The sequence below is a fragment of the Eulemur rufifrons genome, chromosome 27, assembly GCF_041146395.1.
Source record: "Eulemur rufifrons isolate Redbay chromosome 27, OSU_ERuf_1, whole genome shotgun sequence".
In the NCBI taxonomy this organism is placed as follows: Eukaryota; Metazoa; Chordata; class Mammalia; order Primates; family Lemuridae; genus Eulemur; species Eulemur rufifrons.
The window spans coordinates 4,386,403-4,404,594 of NC_091009.1; the positions used below are offsets into that span (position 1 = coordinate 4,386,403).

Sequence of the window (18,192 nt, forward strand, 5' to 3'; positions counted from 1 at the left end):
GTTCAGCCACATAGGAAAACAGCATAACAGTATTTACTAATGCTGAACATAGCCAGCCTTAAGACCTAGCATTTTGACTCCTTGGGGACATACGCAAGAGAAAAGTTTTGTGTATACTTCCACAAAAACACATGTACAGGAATATTCATACCAGCTTTATTCAAAAAAAGGCATTTGAATTGTTTTCAGTTGTTTGCTATCAGTAAGAGAATGGATACATATATTGTGATATATAAGTTGAAAAGCAGGCAAAACTAATCTAGGATGATAAAGGTCAGAATAGTGGCTCCCTCTAAGAAGGGACACACAGAAACCTTATAGAGTACTGGAAATGTTCTCTGTTTTAATCTGGGTTGTAGTTACATAGCCGTATAACATGTCACAAATAATTGAGTTATATACCTAAGATTAATGCACTTAATGTATATTGTACTTCAAAAGAAAATTAAATTCTATGGAATTATGCAGGGTATCAGTGACAGTAACATAGGTAGACTTTTTTTTTTTTTTTTTTTTTTTTTTTGGAGACAAGAGTCTCTCTCTGTTGCCCGGGCTAGAGTGCCGTGGCGTCAGCCTCGCTCACAGCAACCTCGGACTCCTGGGCTCAAGCGATCCTCCTGCCTCAGCCTCCGGAGTAGCTGGAACTACAGGCATGTGCCACCATGCCGGGCTAATTTTTTCTATAGATATTTTTAGTTGTCCATATAATTTCTTTCTATTTTTTTAGTAGAGATGGGGTCTCACTCTTGCTCAGGTTGTTCTCCAACTCCTGAGCTCAAATGATCCACTGGCCTCGACCTTCCAGAGTACTAGGATTACAGGTGTGATCCACCGCGCCCAGCCAAGAACCAAGCTTTTTTGAAAAGTATAACAACAGAAAAATAAGCACCTCATGTACTCACCAGCAAATTGGTTTCCCTGATCATCACCTAAGTGCACATTTAGGAATAACACCAATTGGGTATCAGACAGAGGTGGGGGGTGGAGGGAGGAGATGGGTGTATACCTACATGATGAGTGTGATGTGCACTGTCTGGGGAATGGACACGCTTGAAGCTCTGACTCGGGAGGATGGGGGGGGGTATGGGCAATATATATAACCTGAACTTTTGTACCCCCATAATAAGCTGATATTAAAAGAAAAGAAAAAAGGATAACAATATTTTTTTTTTTCTGGAAATCTCTATGAACAGTAAAGGGTAGTGGGAAAACTATTTACTATAACTTTCACACAAATAGTAAACAGTCTTAAATGAAATCAAATTTTTTTTAGAAAATACCATTTAATTCTTAATATTTTTAAGAAAAGATTTGTTAAAGCAACTATTTTCGTTAATATAATTTTTTAAATCTTTTTTAAACCAAGAAATAGCATTATTCTAAATGAAGAAATATTTGAAGGATTAGATTTGTAAAAGAGCAAATAATCTCATTTCTCTACATGACATGATAGAGTTCTAGAGATGGGCTCTTTTTGGTGAAGTTAAAAGGGAAAAAGGCAAGATAAATATAAAAAAGAGAAATTCTTCTGGTATGACTATTGATAAATACTCAGAATCTCATATATTTATGAGAATATTTATGAAAAATATATATATATATTTTAAGACAAAGTCTTGCTGTGTTGCCCAGGATAGAGTGATAGGGTGCCAGGGGCATGATCATAGTTCACTGTAACCTTGAACTTCTGGGCTCAAGCAATGCTCCTGCCTCAGCCTCCAAAGTAGCTAGGACTACAGGTGTGTGCCACCAATCCCAGCTAATTTTTCTTATTTTTTGTAAAGACAAGGTCTCACCAAAGTGAGCCACTGCACCCGGCCCAAAATTATATAGTATGTTTTTTGTTTGTTTGTTTGTTTTTTTTGTAGAGACAAGATCTTGCTATGTTGCCCAGGCCTAGGCTGGTCTCAAATGATTCTTCTGTCTTGCTTGACCTCCCAGAGTGCCAGAATCATATATTTTAAAAAAACTTGATTGAATCCTCTAAAAAGTAACAAAAAGTTCAAATAAATAAGTTGTATGAAATAAGTCTGTAAAAATGTTTTTCATTTTCAATCAATAATAAAGTAGAAAACAATTTCATTTGCTATCTGAGCAGAAACACTAGATATTTGGGAATCTTTGTGTTTCCTAGCTAACTTTATATAGAGAGTTAATTCATTCAACAAATATTTGTTGAACAGTTAGTCATTCTCCTATGTACTCTAGTGAATAAGATAAAACAAATGGGAGAAAGTGTTGTGTTTTGTACTTTTTAATCAGAAATGCAAAACATAAACAGGTTATGAACTTTCTGTTCCCAGGTGCTGGGAAGAATATATGACTAGGGCTTGGAACACTGTGGACAGTATAGGTAGCTTTGCTAGCATTTTTGGTTGGTGGCAATAAAGTGCTTTAGGATAAAAGTTAGTGCCCCCTGTCAAAACTACAAATGAATATGCAGAGATTTGGAAAAGTCAGAACCAGAAATAAATCTAAAACCTTAGTTTACAACTATGAAGAATAAATCTTATCTCCAAAAAGTAAATGATTCTCCCACTTTTTTTTTCCCAATGACTTGAAGTCACTCAGTATAAGATTTAGTGATATTATTATTCATTTTCAGGTCATTTTAACATTGCTTTTGAATTGTAAGTGTAATATTTAATTCTGTTATTAAAAGTTAATGTAAAAAGTGATAAAAAGTATATAATTAATTAGACATTATGTGAGAATGTAATTACAGCTGAAGTCCTGTTTATTTCTTTGTACCAATACAGAACTATCAGAACCATGAGGAGGCAGTAAAATGTGAAAAAATGTTACTAAGCGATGGACAACAGCACCTTACAGAAAGCCTGAAGGAAAAGCGCTTTAGGATAGAAGTAAGTGCCCCCTCTTAAAACTTCAAGGATTCCTAAAAAGGATTCAGAGGGACCTCTGTGGAATGAATAGTTGGTGCTCAGTGATTTTCTAAACGTTCTAATCTAGTACATGTATGTATGTGTGTGCATATATACGTACATACACAAACAACAATAGCGGTTTGTGATGTAAGGCCTCTCTGGAAAGGTGACATTTGAGCAAATACCTGAAAGAGGTGACATCAGGTAAAGCCATACAGGTATCTGGGAGAAGAGCATTCTAGGCAGAGGGACCACCAAGTACAAATCTCCTAAGGCAGAAGCCTGCATGGTGGATTGAAGGAACATGAAGAAGGAGAGAAGCTAATAAGAAATATGGTCAGCAAGTTAACAGGGAGAAGGCAGACTGCGGGACATTAAAAGGACTTTGGGTTTTATTCAGAGTAAGATGGAGATCTATTGGAGAGTTTTGACCGCAAGAGAGACATATGTGACTTACATTTTAAAGGGATGACTCCTATTGTTGTATTGAAAATGGACAGAGTGGAAGCAGGAAGACCACTGCAAAGACTAATTGCAATAATCCAGGCAGAGGTGATCATGCCTTGGCCCAGAGAAGGAGCAGTGGAAGGTAGTGAGAAGTATTTAGATTCTGAATATATATTGAAGATAAAGCCAACAGGATTTGCCATCACCCCTGTCAGAATGCAAGATCACGAGGGACTTTTTGTATAGTTTATGGTTATGGTTTAGCACAGTCCTGACAGAAGTCAGCGCTCACTGTGCCGCTGCGTACCATAACGTGGTTCATCCAGACCAGAAGTAGGAATCCGCTCTCCAACATCACAGATTAAGGAACATGTAGCTTTTCTTAAATTATGAAAAACAGAGGGCTCATCATTGTGAGAAGCTCCCTGTTGTATTGTTTCACACCCTGATTGAAACATGTCACTGACGACATGATTGCAGCAACTTGAACTTAACATGCTCCTCCACCTGTGCTCTGACCAGTGTGTCACCTTCTTGGCCCCTAGTCATTGGAGTTTATGAGCCCAGGTTTATTACATGTTTCCCACATGCCAGGTCCCATGCTGGGTGTTTTACCTCAGGAGATAGGCTTTGTCACTCCATTCATACACAAGGGAACTAGGGCTCAGAAAGGAAATTTAGCAGTTGCCCAAGTTTACACAGCTAATAAATTGGTAGAATAACTTGAAACCAAGTCTAAGTTCAAAACTTGGGTATAGAAACATTTTTACAAATATAATTTTATTTCCTGCAAGCTTAATGTCTGTATCTTTTTATAGAGTACATAGATATATATATATAGATGGAATTAATATTTTACTTAATTACCTGGAAAACTTTGTGGCAGATATTGTAGTCATCCTGTTTTTGATGGAAATGGCTCGGTAACTTCCCCAGTTAAGAAGTGCCAGAGCTAGAACCTGAACTCTAGCGCTGAGAGAGGGCTAGAAGGCAGATTCTAGGCAGATAATAGAAACATGTGAAGTGGCTATACCAAGCTTGCAGATAGGCAGTTTGATTCTTTAGTCTCTTGTTTTAGCTGCCAATTTATACTGCCTACTATAAACATAAGCCAGCATTCAGCCTTGAGCTATAATGTGTACTAGATTGAATTCACTCAAATTTCTCATCAGATTTTGCCAATGTTCATTCAAAGCATGGATATTCAAAGACCAAAAGAAAAAGCATCAAAATGATAAGAATGGTTGTTCCTGGTTTTCTTTGTAATGTTTAAATTTTTTTTAATTTCCACAATAATGGTATATTATTTCTTTAATCCAAAATCAAAAATAACAATTTCCTTTTGGTTTTAAATGTAAAGGTCTTAATTTATTTCTGGTCTACAGAACATGTAAAAATGTAAGTTTAGTTAAAATGTTAGGGTTGGAACTACTTATTGTTAAATTTGAACGCATTAAGTTGAATGAATTCTAATTTCCTTTAGGGGCTCCTGAAGAGATACTCAGAGATGAATAATCACTATGAGTGCTTAAATGGATTGTCTCTTGACTTGGAGACAGAAATTGAAACCTAAAAAGAGCTTTCAATTAGAGTAAAAGCAAACCTGTCACTTCCAGATTTGCAAACCAAACAGATTCAAAAACTTCTTACCGTAAACCAGAGATGTTCCATGGAATTTCATAAAATCATAAAAAAATTTAAGGTACTGTCTTTTTTAGTAATATCTTTATAGATATAGCTATAAATTTCAGTTACAAACTTCAGTGTATTTAAGTCCTGCTATAGGTGCTGGCATATTTGCTATTTTGTGTACTTACTACCAAATTAAATATTACATAGGTCTGTGAATAATATGTGCAGAATCTTCAGTATTCCTAATACTTGTTCATTCAACAAGGCCTGAGCTCTGCCTGTGGATCTAGACACTGCTAGGGTGTTCAGGAGGCAGATGTGAACAACATCTGAAGATCTCAGTCCAGCTTGGAGTTCATTTTGTAGATGATAGGCAGTCATTGGACAGTTATTTTGAGGGGTGGCAGTAACAGGATCAGATGACCATTGAGGTACTTCAGTACAGAATAAAGAAGAAATGAGTTTGAGGGGGATATTTCTTCTAGTGGTAGAAAGAAGAGACAAGAGGCAGTTACAATAGTCCAGACGAGATACTTTGTGTGACTATACTGCTAGGGAAGGTTTCATAGTGCTGGAGAGGACAAGAGGGATTAAAGCAATATTTAGCAGCTTAAAATGGTAGGTCCACATGATAGATTGTGGAGGTAAGGGAGAACAGTTTAGATGGAGTCTCGAGGTTGGGCTCAGTCAGGTTTGTGAATAGTGGTACCATTAGATGAGATAAAAAAGAAAAAGAAGCTTGGTAGGTGAGGCAAGAGAGACCAGATGATTAGACTGAGATATTTTGAGGTTGAAAACCTTATAATGGAATATCCAAGAAGAGAAACCAAGTAGGCATTTAGTTGTGATTCTGAAGTTTGGCAGGAGAAAAGTTGGGACTAAGATTTGAGATTCATCAGCATATAGGTGATAGGTAATAGAAGAAGTGTGAGGTAAGATCATGCAGAAAGCATTTGGAGAATAAGAGTCTTGGGCTAAGAAGAGAACTCTGGAAAAGATAAATGTCTAAGAGGCAGTAGCAGAAAAGGGAGCAGTATTTGGGTTCAAGGTTGGAAAAGTCAGTGAGACAGGAAAGAACCGAGTGAAAGTGGTATTGCTTAAGTCAGTGGAGAAGAGTATAAAAAGTGAAATGGTCAAGGCCTGGCGCAGTGGCTCACAGCTGTAATCCTAGCACTCTGGGAGGCTGAGACAGGGGATTGCTTAAAGCCAGGAGTTCAAGACCAGCCTGAGCAAGAGCAAGACTGCGTCTCTACAAAAAATTAGCCAGACGTAGTGATGCAGACCTACAGTCCTGGGAACCATGCAACATACTACTACTTGGGAGGCCGAGGAAGGAGAATCACTTGAGCCCAGGAGTTTGAGGTTGCAGTAAGCTGTGATAATGCCACTGCTCTCTACCTCGGGCAACAGAGCAAGATCTGTCTAAAAAAAACAAAAAAGAAGAAGAAGAAAAAGATGAAATGGTCAAGAGTAGCAAAGACTTCAGAGAGCCAGAATATGGACTGGTGATATCCTCTCAATTTGGTGATAATAGAGCTCATTGGTAACCATTGTCAGAACCATTTTCATTGGGTGGTTAGGGAAGAGGCCAAATTATGAGAGGTTAAGAAATGGTGGAGTTGAGCAATTGGGGAGCAGTTATCTCCTAGGTAGATGGCCCCTCAGGCCATGATAATTCTTCCTCAAATCCTGGCAATCAGACATCCAGAACTTATTCCTGAGGTCCACAGATACATATGGCATTCAAGTCATTGTCACCTTAAAGTCAAACATCTAAATATGCTTAACAAGGAAGTTTTGAGGTATGTAACATCATCTGTTTGGTTACCCAATCAAGGAGGGGAAGAGATGATGTTGAAAATGAATCTCAAGTGCCTAACTAGGAAACCTGGCTGATTGGCAATATAATTAACCAAAAAGAGGGCAGTAGAAAAAGGAGGAATCATTATAGGGAAAGGGATCATGTTACATTTTAAACATACTGAATTTGAGGTACTTATAAGACATCCATGAAGTATATCTAGTAGGAAGTCAAAAATATGGAAGTAGAGGTCTGGAAGTTATTCTCCCAAGATGCTGAGTAGAAAAAATTAGGGACAGAGAGAAGCTCCTTACCTGTTCCTCACTTATCAGAGTATATACATAAATAAGAAATGCCATCCTACCTCATAGTTTCAAGGATTAAAACTTCCTCTAAATGTGATAAAAGTTTCATTTTCCAATTTTTTAAATTTTTTTTCTGCCAGTGTGTACTAAGCTGTATTACAAAGATGAAAGAAGAACAACATGAATCCATCAATAAATTTGAAATGGATTTTATTGGTGAAGTGGAAAAGCAAAACAAATTGCTAATTAAAATACAGCACCTTCAACAAGATTGTGATGTACCATCCAAGGAATTCAGGGACCTCAAGTTGAACCAGAATATGGATCTACATATGGAGGTATAAATGGATTTAATTAGACTTTAAGTCATTTTAACAAGTAGAAAGGGGTCTTCTCATGTGCTTAGAGCCATTTTTATTTAACATAAGTTAAAGATAGGGTTGCAGAGTGACAACTGCCAAGACACAAAGGCTGCCAAATAATGGACTAGCCTCCCTACCGACCTCCACAGATAGAGAAAAACAGATTTAACATTAGCAAGTGGGAATTCATGGAACCTCAGAATAAGTTTCCAAAATGCCTTCTAAAACTTCTTCCATCTGTGCTAGGAGTCAGAAACTTTTTATTGCAACAACTCCATGTGGAGTGTGTTACTTTAACCCAAAAATGTGAGTCTGGCATCCAGCTCCTAACATGCATGTTGTATGTAAAAAGCTACATTCAGAAGCACTTCATGAAGCTGGGCATGGTGGCATGCACCTATAATTCCAGCTCCTCTAGAGGCTGAGGTGGGAGGATCACTTGAGTACAGGAGTTGAAGACCAGCCTGGACAACATAGGGAGACTCAGGGAAAAAAAAAAAAAAGAAGCACTTCATGTATTATGATAATGAACCATAGATTTATCATTTTGACAGGTTCTAATTCTAACGGGTAGAATCTATTACATTACCTATACTGCCAAAATTTTATTACAGAAATAACTAGAATAAAGTTTTAAATTAGAATTATATTTCTTAGTTTATTTTAAGACATTAAGAAGAATAAAGGGCCAGTAGATACTTTACTTTTTTATGATATTTGTATCATGTATGATAAAATTTATGTCATATTTGGATAAAAACTTTCCTAATGTTCAGGCCCTTCAATGCTTATTCTTCACTAGGAAATTCTTAAAGATTTCTCAGAAAGTGACTTCCCCAGCATAAAAACTGAATTTCAACAAGTTTTAAGTAATAGGAAAGAAATGACGCAGTTTTTGGAAGAGTGGTTGAATACTCATTGTGATATAGAAAAGCTTAAAAATGGCATCCAGAAAGAAAACGATAGAATTTGTCAAGTGAATTACTTCTTTAACAACAAAATAATTGTAAGTATTACTTTTTATTATACCACCTCATTCTTGTTGTTTGCTTTAATTTTTTTTACCTCCTTAAAGGGGGTTAGAGCAACTTAATTTTAAGTATTTTTTAAAATTTATTTGTATATGCTTTATAAAAATTGGTTTTGTAAAATATGTTCTTCCTCTAATGTATTATGGTTCCTTAAGATAATTAAATATATCAATTTCTGCTGATAAAGGTAACAAAATATTGATGTCTAATATTCAGTTTCCACTTGTTGAATCTTGAATCCTCTTACTGTTCTCTGTTCCATCTCCTCACAGCTTTTGTAAGAATTGAGCCTTTTCCCCGAGTAGCCTCAGAGATGGTGAGACATGAGTCCACTTCAGGGCTTTGGGCAGCAGCTGTGGTAAAGCCATAGCCAGGCCTGGCCAGCTGTGTTAGTAGGGCCCCATGTGCTAATCCTTGAACATTGAGGTTCAAAAGTGTAGTTTGTTTTTTATTAATAAGCTTTATTTTTCAAGAGCAGTTTTCAGTTCACAGCAAAATTGAGCAGAAAGTACAGAGAATTCTCAGTTACCTCATCTCCACAAGCACACAGTCTCTCCTGCTGTCGTCATCCCATACCAGAGTGGAATATTTGGCACAATTGATGAACCAATTGATGAATTGATATTTCATTATCATCCAAAGTCCATAGTTTACATTAGAGTTCACACTTGGTGTTATACATTCTATGAGTTTTGACAAATGTATAATGACCTGTATCCATTTTTACAGTTATCATACAGAATAGTTTCACTGCCCTAAAAATCCCTTGTGGGCTCATCATTCTCTTCTCTAACCCCTGGCAAGTGCTAATCTTTTTACTGTCTCCATAGTATTGCCTTTTCCAGAATGTCATATGTTGGAGTCATACAGTATTTAGCCTTCTCAGATTGGCTTCCTTCACCTAGTAATATGTATTTAAGTTGTCTCCATGTCTTTTCATGGTTGTATAGCTTATTTGTTTTTAACACTGAATAGTATTCCATTATATGGCTGTACCAATTTACTCATCTCCTGTAGGACATCTTGGTTGCTTCTAAGTTTTGGCAATTATGAATATAGCTGTTGTAAACATATATAGGCATCTATTTGTGTAGACATACATTTTCAACTCATTTGAGTAAATATCAAGGAATGCAATGCTGGATCCAATAGTAAAAGTATGTTTAGTTTTGTAAGAAACTGCCAGACTGTCTTCCAAAGAGGGTATACCGTTTTGCATTCCCACCAGCAGTGAATAAGAGTTCCTGTTGCTCTACATCCTCTCCAGAATTTGGTGTTGTCACTTTGGATTTGGGCCGCTCTAGTAAATATGCAATGATATCCCATTGTTTAATTTGCAAGTCCCTCATGGCATATGAGGTTGAACATCTTTCATATGGTTATTTGCAGCCTGTGTATCTTTTTTGATGAAGTGTCTATTCACATCTTTTCCCCATTTTTCAGTCACGTTATTAATATTTGCTTCCTTATTATTAAGGTTCAAGAATCCTTTGTGTATTTTGAATAACAGTCCTTTATCAGATATGTCTTTTGCAAATATTTTCTCCTTCATTGTGGCTTGTCTTCTCATTCTCTTGGTGCAGTGTTCAAGTGCTGAGGATTTTTGCATCTATGTTCATGAAAGATGTTAGTCTGTAGTCTTCTTGTGTAATGTCATCCTCTGGTTTTGATATTAGGATAATCCTGGGCTCATAGAATGAATTGGGAGGTATTCCTTCTGTTTCTATTTTCTGGAAGAGATTATGGAGAATGGGTATAATTTTTTCCTTAAATTTGGTAGAATTCACCAGTTAACTCATGTGGGCCTGGTACTTTCTGTTTTAGAAGGCTCTTAATTACTGATTTCATTTCTTTGATAGATGCAGGCCTATTGAGACTGTCAATTTCTTCTGTTGAGTATTTGTAGATTGTATCTTTCAAAGAATTCGTCCATTTCACCCATGTTATCAAATTTGTGGCTTAGAATTGTCCATAATATTCCACGAGATCTGTAGTGATGTCTCCTCATCCATTTCTGATATTAGTAATTTGGGTTCTTTCTCTCTTTTTTTCTTAGTTTGCCTACCTAGAGACTTATTTATTTTATTGCACTTTTCAAAGAACCAGTGTTTGGGGTTTTTTATTTTCTCTGTTGATTTCCTGTTTCAATTTCATTGAATTCTGCTTGCTTTAAATTTAATTTGTTGTTCATTTTTAGTGTCCTAAAGTTAAAGCCTACTTTATTGATTTAGATCGTTCTTCTTTTCTAATATATGTATTTAATGCTGTAAGTTTTCCTTGAAGCACTGCTTTCACGGATTTTGATAAGTTGTATTTTCATTTTTATTTAGTTCAAAATATTTTTTAATTTCTCTTAATATTTCTCCTTTGAGCTTTATATTATTTAGAAGTGTGTTGTTTAATCTCCAAGTATTTGGGGGATTTTCCAGCTATCTTACTGGTTTCTAATGTAATTGCATTGCAGTCTGAGAGCAGACCTGGTATGATTTCTTTTAAGTTTGTTAAAATATGCTTTATGGCCCAGAATGTGGTCTGTCTTGGTAAATGTTCTACATGATTTTGAGCAGAATGTGTAATGTGCTGTTGTTGGATTAAAAAGTAAAGGGCTGGAGAAATTTATACAGCTACTCTCACTTTTTTTGATTAATGTTAGTCTCTATGTGCTTTTATATTTAAAGTGGGTTTCTTGTAGACAACATATAGTTGAGTCTTGTTTTTTGATCAGATCTGACAATCTGTCTTTTAATTGGTATATTTAGGCTATTGACATATAAGGTGATTATCAATATAGTTGGATTAATATCTACTATATTGTTACCGTTTTCTATTTGTTGCCCTTATTCTTTGTTTCTGTTTTTGTCTTCCACACTTTTTATGCCTTTTATGATTTTAATTGACTATATTATGATTCCATCTTCTCTCCTTCCTTAGCATATCAAGTATACCTCTTTCTGTACTTTTTCAGTGGTTGCTCTAGAATTTGCAATATACGTTTACAACTAATCCTAGTCTACTTGCAAATAACACTATACCACTTCATGAGTAGTATGAATACCTTATAATAACAAAATATTTCTAATTCCTCCCTCCTATCCCTTGTATCATTGCTTTCGTTCAGTTCACTGATAAGCATGCATATATATGGACTTATGTAATGAAATACATTGTTCCTATAATTATTTGAAACAAACTTATTTGTTAGTTCAGTTAAGAACTCACTTATTCTGTCTCTAATGCTCTTCCTTTATGTAGATCCAAGATTCTGACCTACATTATTTTCTTGTCCTCAGCATAACTTCTTTTTAACATGTCTTGCAGGGAGGTCTACTGGCAACAAATTCCTTCAATTTTTGTTTTTCTCAGGAAGTGTTTATATCTTCACTTTTGAAGGATAATTTCACAGGGTCTAGAATTATAGGTTGGTGTGATTTTTCTCTTAACATTTTAATTATTTCACTCTATGCTCTTCTTGATTGCATGGTTTCTGAGAAGTTGGGTGTAATTCTTAGCCTTGCTAAGGTAAGATGTTTCTTCTCCTCTGGCTTCTTTTAAGATTTTTTTTCTTTATCTTTGATTTTTCTGAAGTTTGAATGAAATATGCTTAGATACAGTTTTTTGGGCATTTGTCCTGTTTGGCATTCTCTGAGCTTTCTGCATCTGTGGTTTGGTGTCTGACATTAATTTGGCAGAAATTCTTAGTCATTATTGCTTCAGATATTCCTTCTGTTTCTTCTTTTCTTCTGCTTCTGGTATTCCCATTATGTATATATTACACCTTCTGTGTTGCCCAGAGTTCTTGGACATTCTCGATTTTTTTTTTCAGTCTTTTTTCTCTTTGCTTTTTAATTTGGGAGATTTGTGTTGTAATTCTCTCAAACTAATTTTCTTTCCTGAGCCCATCTACTAATGAGGTCATCAAAGGCATTCTTCATTTTTGTTAACAGTATTTTTGATCTCTAGCATTTCTTTTTTATTTTTTCTTAGAATTTTCATCTCTTTGTTTATATCATCCATCTGTTCTTGCATGTTGTCTGCTCTTTCCATTAAAGCCCCTAAAGCATATTGATCATAGTTGTTTTTTTTTTTTTAATTCCTGGTGTGATAACTCCTAAGTTCCTGTCATTTCTCACTTTGTTTCTGATACTTGTTCAATCTCTTCAAACTGTGTTTTGCCTTTTAGCATGCCTTGTAATTTTTTGTTGGCAGTCAGGCATAATGTGCTAGGTAAAAGGAAGTGCAGTAAATAGGCCTTTGGTAATGTAGTGGTCAGGTGTGGCGGGGGAGCATTCTATCACCCTATGACTAGCTCTCAGTCTTTTGGTGAGCCCGTGCCCTGGGGCTGTAAGCTTCACCAGTGCTTTTCAGTGCCCCCTCCTTAGGTGGAACAAGATGGCTGGATGGGGCTAAAGTAGTGTATTTCCCTCTCCTCACGTGGAAGGCGAGTGGTGCCTGGAATTGAGGACTTTTTTTCTTTGCCCCTATGGAAGGTTAGAGGGAGCTAGAGCTGGGTATTTCCCTCCTCCCACATGGAAGGCAGGAGCCACCTAGAACTGGGCATTTCCCCTTCCCCCAGATACATTAGGTCCTGATCAAAGCCGAGCACGTTAGGGTCTGCTCAATAGTTTTTCCTGAGAACAGGCCTTGTTAAGAAAAACAAAATGGTATGTTTTATTTCAAAATGGTTCCTTTTCTCCTCTCCTGCCAGAATCAGGTACAGTTGTCTGAGTCTCCAACAGTTCATCAATTACAGTTCAGGTTTTCCTACCTCTTAATTGATTCCTGCAAATGTTTCTGTGATTCTCTGTACCTGCCTCTCTGTCTCTCCAATTTTGGGGGCAGCCCTTTGTTCTGTGACCGCACTTCTCTGATGGATCTATATTGAGTTGTTGAGAGTTTTCAGTATTTTCCTTTTTATTTGCTGTTAGCATAGACTGGCAACTTCTAAGCTCCTGACATGCTATACCAGAAACTGCAAAGTTGTGATTTTTATCATTGTTCCCAAGATGGTTGGTTGGTCCTAATTTACTAATTCATAAGAACCAACATTGCCTAAGACCAGTTTGTTGACTTGTTTTACTTTTCATTGATGGGTATATTCATTCTGCTTCCTGAAGTAATCTCTTCTCCATATATTTGGTAAAATATGTAGTATTCAAAAGGTTGCTTGTTTATATGAAATTGGAGAGTGGCCCGGTGATGGTGCGGAGACGTCAGCCAGGACACGCTGGTTCACCTCTGTAGAACTCTTCAGTGGACTCGAATCTTACTGTAGGGACCAGGCGCGGTGGCTCATGCCTGTAATCCTAGGACTGTGGGAGGCCGAGGTGGGAGGATCACTTGAGCTCAGATGTTCAAGACCAGCCTGAACAAGAGTAAGAACCCATCTCTACTAAAAATAGAAAAATTAGCCGGGCCTGGTGGTGCACATCTGTAGTCCCAGATAGTTGGGAGGCTGAGGCAGGAGGATCATTTGAGCCCAGGAGTTTGAGGTTGCTGTGAGCTTGGCTGATGCCACGGCACTCTAGCCTGGGCGACGGAGTGAGACTCTGTCTCAAAAAAAAAAAAAAAAACTCACACAGTAGGATGAATCCAAATGTCAACAAGCCTTTCCTAATCTGGCTGCTGGCTTCCTCTTCCGTCTCATCCCTTTCTCTCCCCACTTCACCCCATCGAATATTCTAGTTCTCTGGTGACACTCAGGTACTGTCCCTCCGATGCCCGGGTACTGTCCCACACTGCCGGGCCCTTTGCATTTGCTGCGAGCTCGGCCTGGCGCGTTCCTCCCATGGCTGGAGGTTTCTCCAATGGCACCTTCTTAGAGAGCCCCCCGACTGACCAGAGTGATGGGCCCAGTCTCTCCCCGTAATATCACCCGTTTGTTAGGTTTTACACAGAGTTTATCACACTTGCAGACTGCCTTGCTGGTTTGTTTATGAGTTTGTTCTTCCCCACCCCATGAGGGCCTTGCTGGCCTTGCCTGCTTTGCATTCCTGGCACCTGGCACGTGTTCAGCACTTGATACACATTTACTAAGTGTTTGAGTACGGGAACGGATGGACGGATGGACGGATGGACGATGCCTTTCTGTAGGGCTGCTGTGAGCATGAGGCATGACACTGGGTGGCAAATCACTCTGGAAATTGGCCTGTGCTGCACATGGTAGGTGTTTTGCCCCAACGCCATACCTTGCACACAGTAGGGGTTCAGTAAGTGCTGATGAATGAACTCGCATCACATGAGGCAGGATGTAGGGTGTGAAGGAAGTGTAGACAAAGTGCTGGGGCTGTGGGGTCTCATAATAGGCAGAGGTGAGGGAGGCTGAGGGCCTCTCCAGCTCATTCCTCTGGCCTCTGCCTGTCCACGACAACTGCAGCCCATCTGCCCCCCACACCCTGCTGCTTCCCACCTCCAGGCCTTTGTTCACCAAATGCCACCCTTCTGGAATACTGTCAGAAGGGCCACTGCCCACGCAGCCCTCACAACATAGCTATTACCTGATTTCCCACAGATCCCAACTGAACACCACCTACTCTGCGCCCATCACCGTACCAGCCACTCAGAATCAGAGACAGCCCTGCCCTCGTGGAGCTTACAGTCTAGTGCGACAGAGCAAGCAGTCCAGCAATCAAAACATTAACCTCGGCAGAGCATGGTGGCTCACACCTGTAATCCTAGCACTCTGGGAGGCTGAGGCGGGAGGATCACTCGAGGTCAGGAGTTCGAGACCAGCCTGAACAAGAGTGAGACCCAGTCTCTACTAAAAATAGAAAGAAATTATCTGGACAGCTAAAAATATATATAGAAAAAAATTAGGCAGGCACGGTGGCACATGCCTGTAGTCCCAGCTACTCAGGAGGCTGAGGCAGGAGGATCGCTTGAGCCCAGGAGTTTGAGGTTGCTGTGAGCTAGGCTGACACCACAGCACTCTAGCCTGGGCAACAGAACAAGAGTCTGTCTCAAAAAAAAATAAATAAATAAAGGCAAAGATGGTAAGCTTTATGTTATGTATATTTTATCACAATGAAAAAAAATGTAAAGGTACAAAAGTAAATCTCACTCCGGGGAGGCTGAAGGAGGATTGCTCAAGCCCAGGAGTTTGAGACCAGCCTGAGCAAGAGTGAGCTAGAAAAAATTAGTTGGATGTGGTGGTGTGTGACTGTAGTCCCAGCTAAGGGGTCTACAGAAAGAAAGAATAAAAAAGAAACCTGATATCACATGTCACATATAGAAGGTAACTGTAAAGTAAATAAAATAAAAATATTAATAAGACCATGTTATCGTTCCATTTATTAATCGCTAATTGTCTTTTTGTTGTGTTGTTTTTCTGCTAGTTGCCTTTCTGGCTGGCTGGAGGCTGTGGCTGGAGTCCTGATTCCCGCAAGAAGGAGAAATTAACGAGGGAAAAAAAGATGTTTCTTTCTCCTCAGTGTAATCAGAGTTAGAAAGAACCAACTTTCCCACCTTGCAATTCTGTGTTAATGGTTTGGGGTGACCTGGCGCATGGTGTAGGTCCTTGAACCTCCCAGAGTCATGTCATGTGCCACTCACTTCGTCAGTCCTACATTTCAGGAAACACAACTGGGACATGGATGCAATGAGGGCTTTAAGTCAGAGTTGACATAACAAGACTGACGTTTTAGACCAATCATTCAGGCGGCAATGTGGTCAGCAGCAAAGGCGCAGGCCGGAAACCCAGCTGCCCTGAGGAGAGGAGGTCCAGGTGGGACATGTGGAGGGTCTAGCCTAGGAGGGACTGGAGTGAGGTGGGGCTGGGAAAGCTCAGAGGTGGAATCCGGGCAACGTAGCCATCTGGGGGGACTCCGGGATTTGTAAATTTGGGGACGAGGAGGAGAGAGGTGGCAAAGACAGAAGAAGGAAGTTGTGGGGATTGTGTTGTGTTTCAAGTGTCCGCAGGACTCAGAGGGAGAGTCGTTCATTCATTTATTCATTCATTCATCTCACAAATATGTTCTGAGTCCGGGCAGGTGCTGCGGGTGCACTGGTCCATCAGACAGACAAGATTCCTGCTGCGGTGGAGCTTAATGTTTGCGGGAAAGACAGACACTGGGAAGGGCAGAAAGAGACAAGCAAAGAGGAAGCAGTGGGAGGTATGCGTGGGGCTCAGGGCTCTGGGCTGCGTGGGGGATTTGGGGTCCGGCAGCACAAGTGCGGAAAGTAAAGCTGTCTGGGTGGGTGAGCCTGCTGGGGAGGGGGCGGAGTGACCTGAGCAGGGGGGAGGGCAGCCCACCGGCGTTCAGGGGCTGCAGGGGAAGGAATGCCCGCTAAGAAAACCGCCACAATCAGTGGGGGAGGGGAGCTTCAAAGACAGGACAATTGACAGGTTCATTCATTTATTCAATCAGCCTTCACTTGGCCCCTTCTGTGTGCCAGGCTCCGGGCAACAAGAGACGAATGAGAAGTCTCACAGGTGTATGGACCGAAAATTACGAGGCAAGGCCTCATGAGGGGGATTCTCTTTTCTTTAAGAGAAGTACAGGTAACTTACTGTACTTCTGGATGGGGTTGCGCATTGTTTTAACCCACACACAGCCAGCGCCCAGCCCGCGCCCTTCACCAATGCGGATCCGCACAGCCCAGAGCGTTCCGGGGAAGGGGCGGTGGACGGGGTGCCGCCGGGGAAGGAGTCTTGCAGGGAGGCGGGTGGGAGGGTGCAGAGCACACGCCAGGGGCTGGGGAGAGAAGTGGGCAGGGAAGTGCAGGCAGTCGTTAGGGATGGGAAGGGCGGGCAGAGGTGCCCCGGCGAGTGGCCTGAGCTCAGAGCCACCCTCTGAGGGGCAGCCCTGGCCCGCTGAGGACCGCCCTGTGCCTGACCCCAGCCCGCCACCTCCTTGAGTACACATTGGCCTCATCCCGCAGTCTCAAGGGCCGGACTGAAACCTGAGCGCTGGGGTGCAGAGGCCGACAGGACTTCAGGGTTCTCTCGGCCGATGTGCAGTGGCCCAAAGCTCCCTCTAACCTGCCCTGGCGTCCCGCTTCGGAATTACCCCTTGGGCAAAAGGCCTCTGGCGCCCCCTCCTGGCAGCTCTGCTTCGAGACTCCCAAACCCTGCTCTGCCGCAGACCCCACCCGAGTCGCCTGAACTCATCCAGGCGGTGCCAGCCGGGCGGGATGCGTGTCCGCCTTGCGCTGTTTACCTGAACACCGGCAGCGTCATAACTGGGCCCCTTCCTCCGTCCTTCAGCCACTGCTGGGAGAATCTCTAAGAGCCTATCTGTGGAACGCTACCGAGCAATACAAGTAAGGAACGATCGATCCCCACAGCAACTGGAGTGGGTCTCAGGGCCCTACGCGGACTGCAAAAAGCCAATCTCAAACATACCACGTGATTCCACTTATTATTAACATTCTCAAAATGAAACATTTATAGAGGTGGAGAACGACAGGGTTGCCAGGGATGAGGGAAAGAGAGGGAAGATGTGACTATAAGGGGGAAACGTCAGGAATTTCTTCTGCAGAATGGAACGTTCTGCGTCTTGCTTGTGGTGGTGGTTATATGAATCCACACGTGATAAAATGTCACGGAATTGTACACAAAGACAAGCAAAAATGAGCGCATGCAGACGGCGGTGATGTCAAGCAAGGTCTGTAGTCTGGTCAACTGCAGTGCAGGTCACTTTCCTGATTGTGATAATGTGCTGTGGTTATGTAAGATGCCACCACCAGGAAAGCCAGGTGCTGGGCACACCAGACCTCACTGTACTATTTACA

The 18,192-nt window shown here is 40.5% G+C and overlaps 1 protein-coding gene across 1 annotated transcript; it reads left to right on the plus strand.

Moving 5' to 3' along the window:
* Window positions 1–264: 264 nt before the first annotated feature.
* LOC138375859 (centromere-associated protein E-like) lies at window positions 265–16,906 on the plus strand. The gene is made up of 8 exons (XM_069459762.1): window positions 265–273; window positions 2,760–2,864; window positions 4,816–4,896; window positions 5,005–5,034; window positions 7,211–7,408; window positions 8,235–8,438; window positions 15,795–16,571; window positions 16,855–16,906. Exons 1-7 carry the CDS (start codon window positions 265–267, stop codon window positions 15,903–15,905), a joined length of 738 nt encoding a protein of 245 aa, XP_069315863.1. The 3' UTR covers window positions 15,906–16,571; window positions 16,855–16,906.
* The last annotated feature ends 1,286 nt before the right edge of the window (window positions 16,907–18,192 follow it).

Excerpts from the sequence above, each read along its gene's own strand:
- LOC138375859 (XM_069459762.1), top strand. Across the intron at positions 2,865-4,815 it reads AAAAGCGCTTTAGGATAGAA|GGGCTCCTGAAGAGATACTC; the intron begins GTAAGTGCCCCC and ends AATTTCCTTTAG. Across the intron at positions 4,897-5,004 it reads TTGACTTGGAGACAGAAATT|GAATTTCATAAAATCATAAA; the intron begins GAAACCTAAAAA and ends AGATGTTCCATG.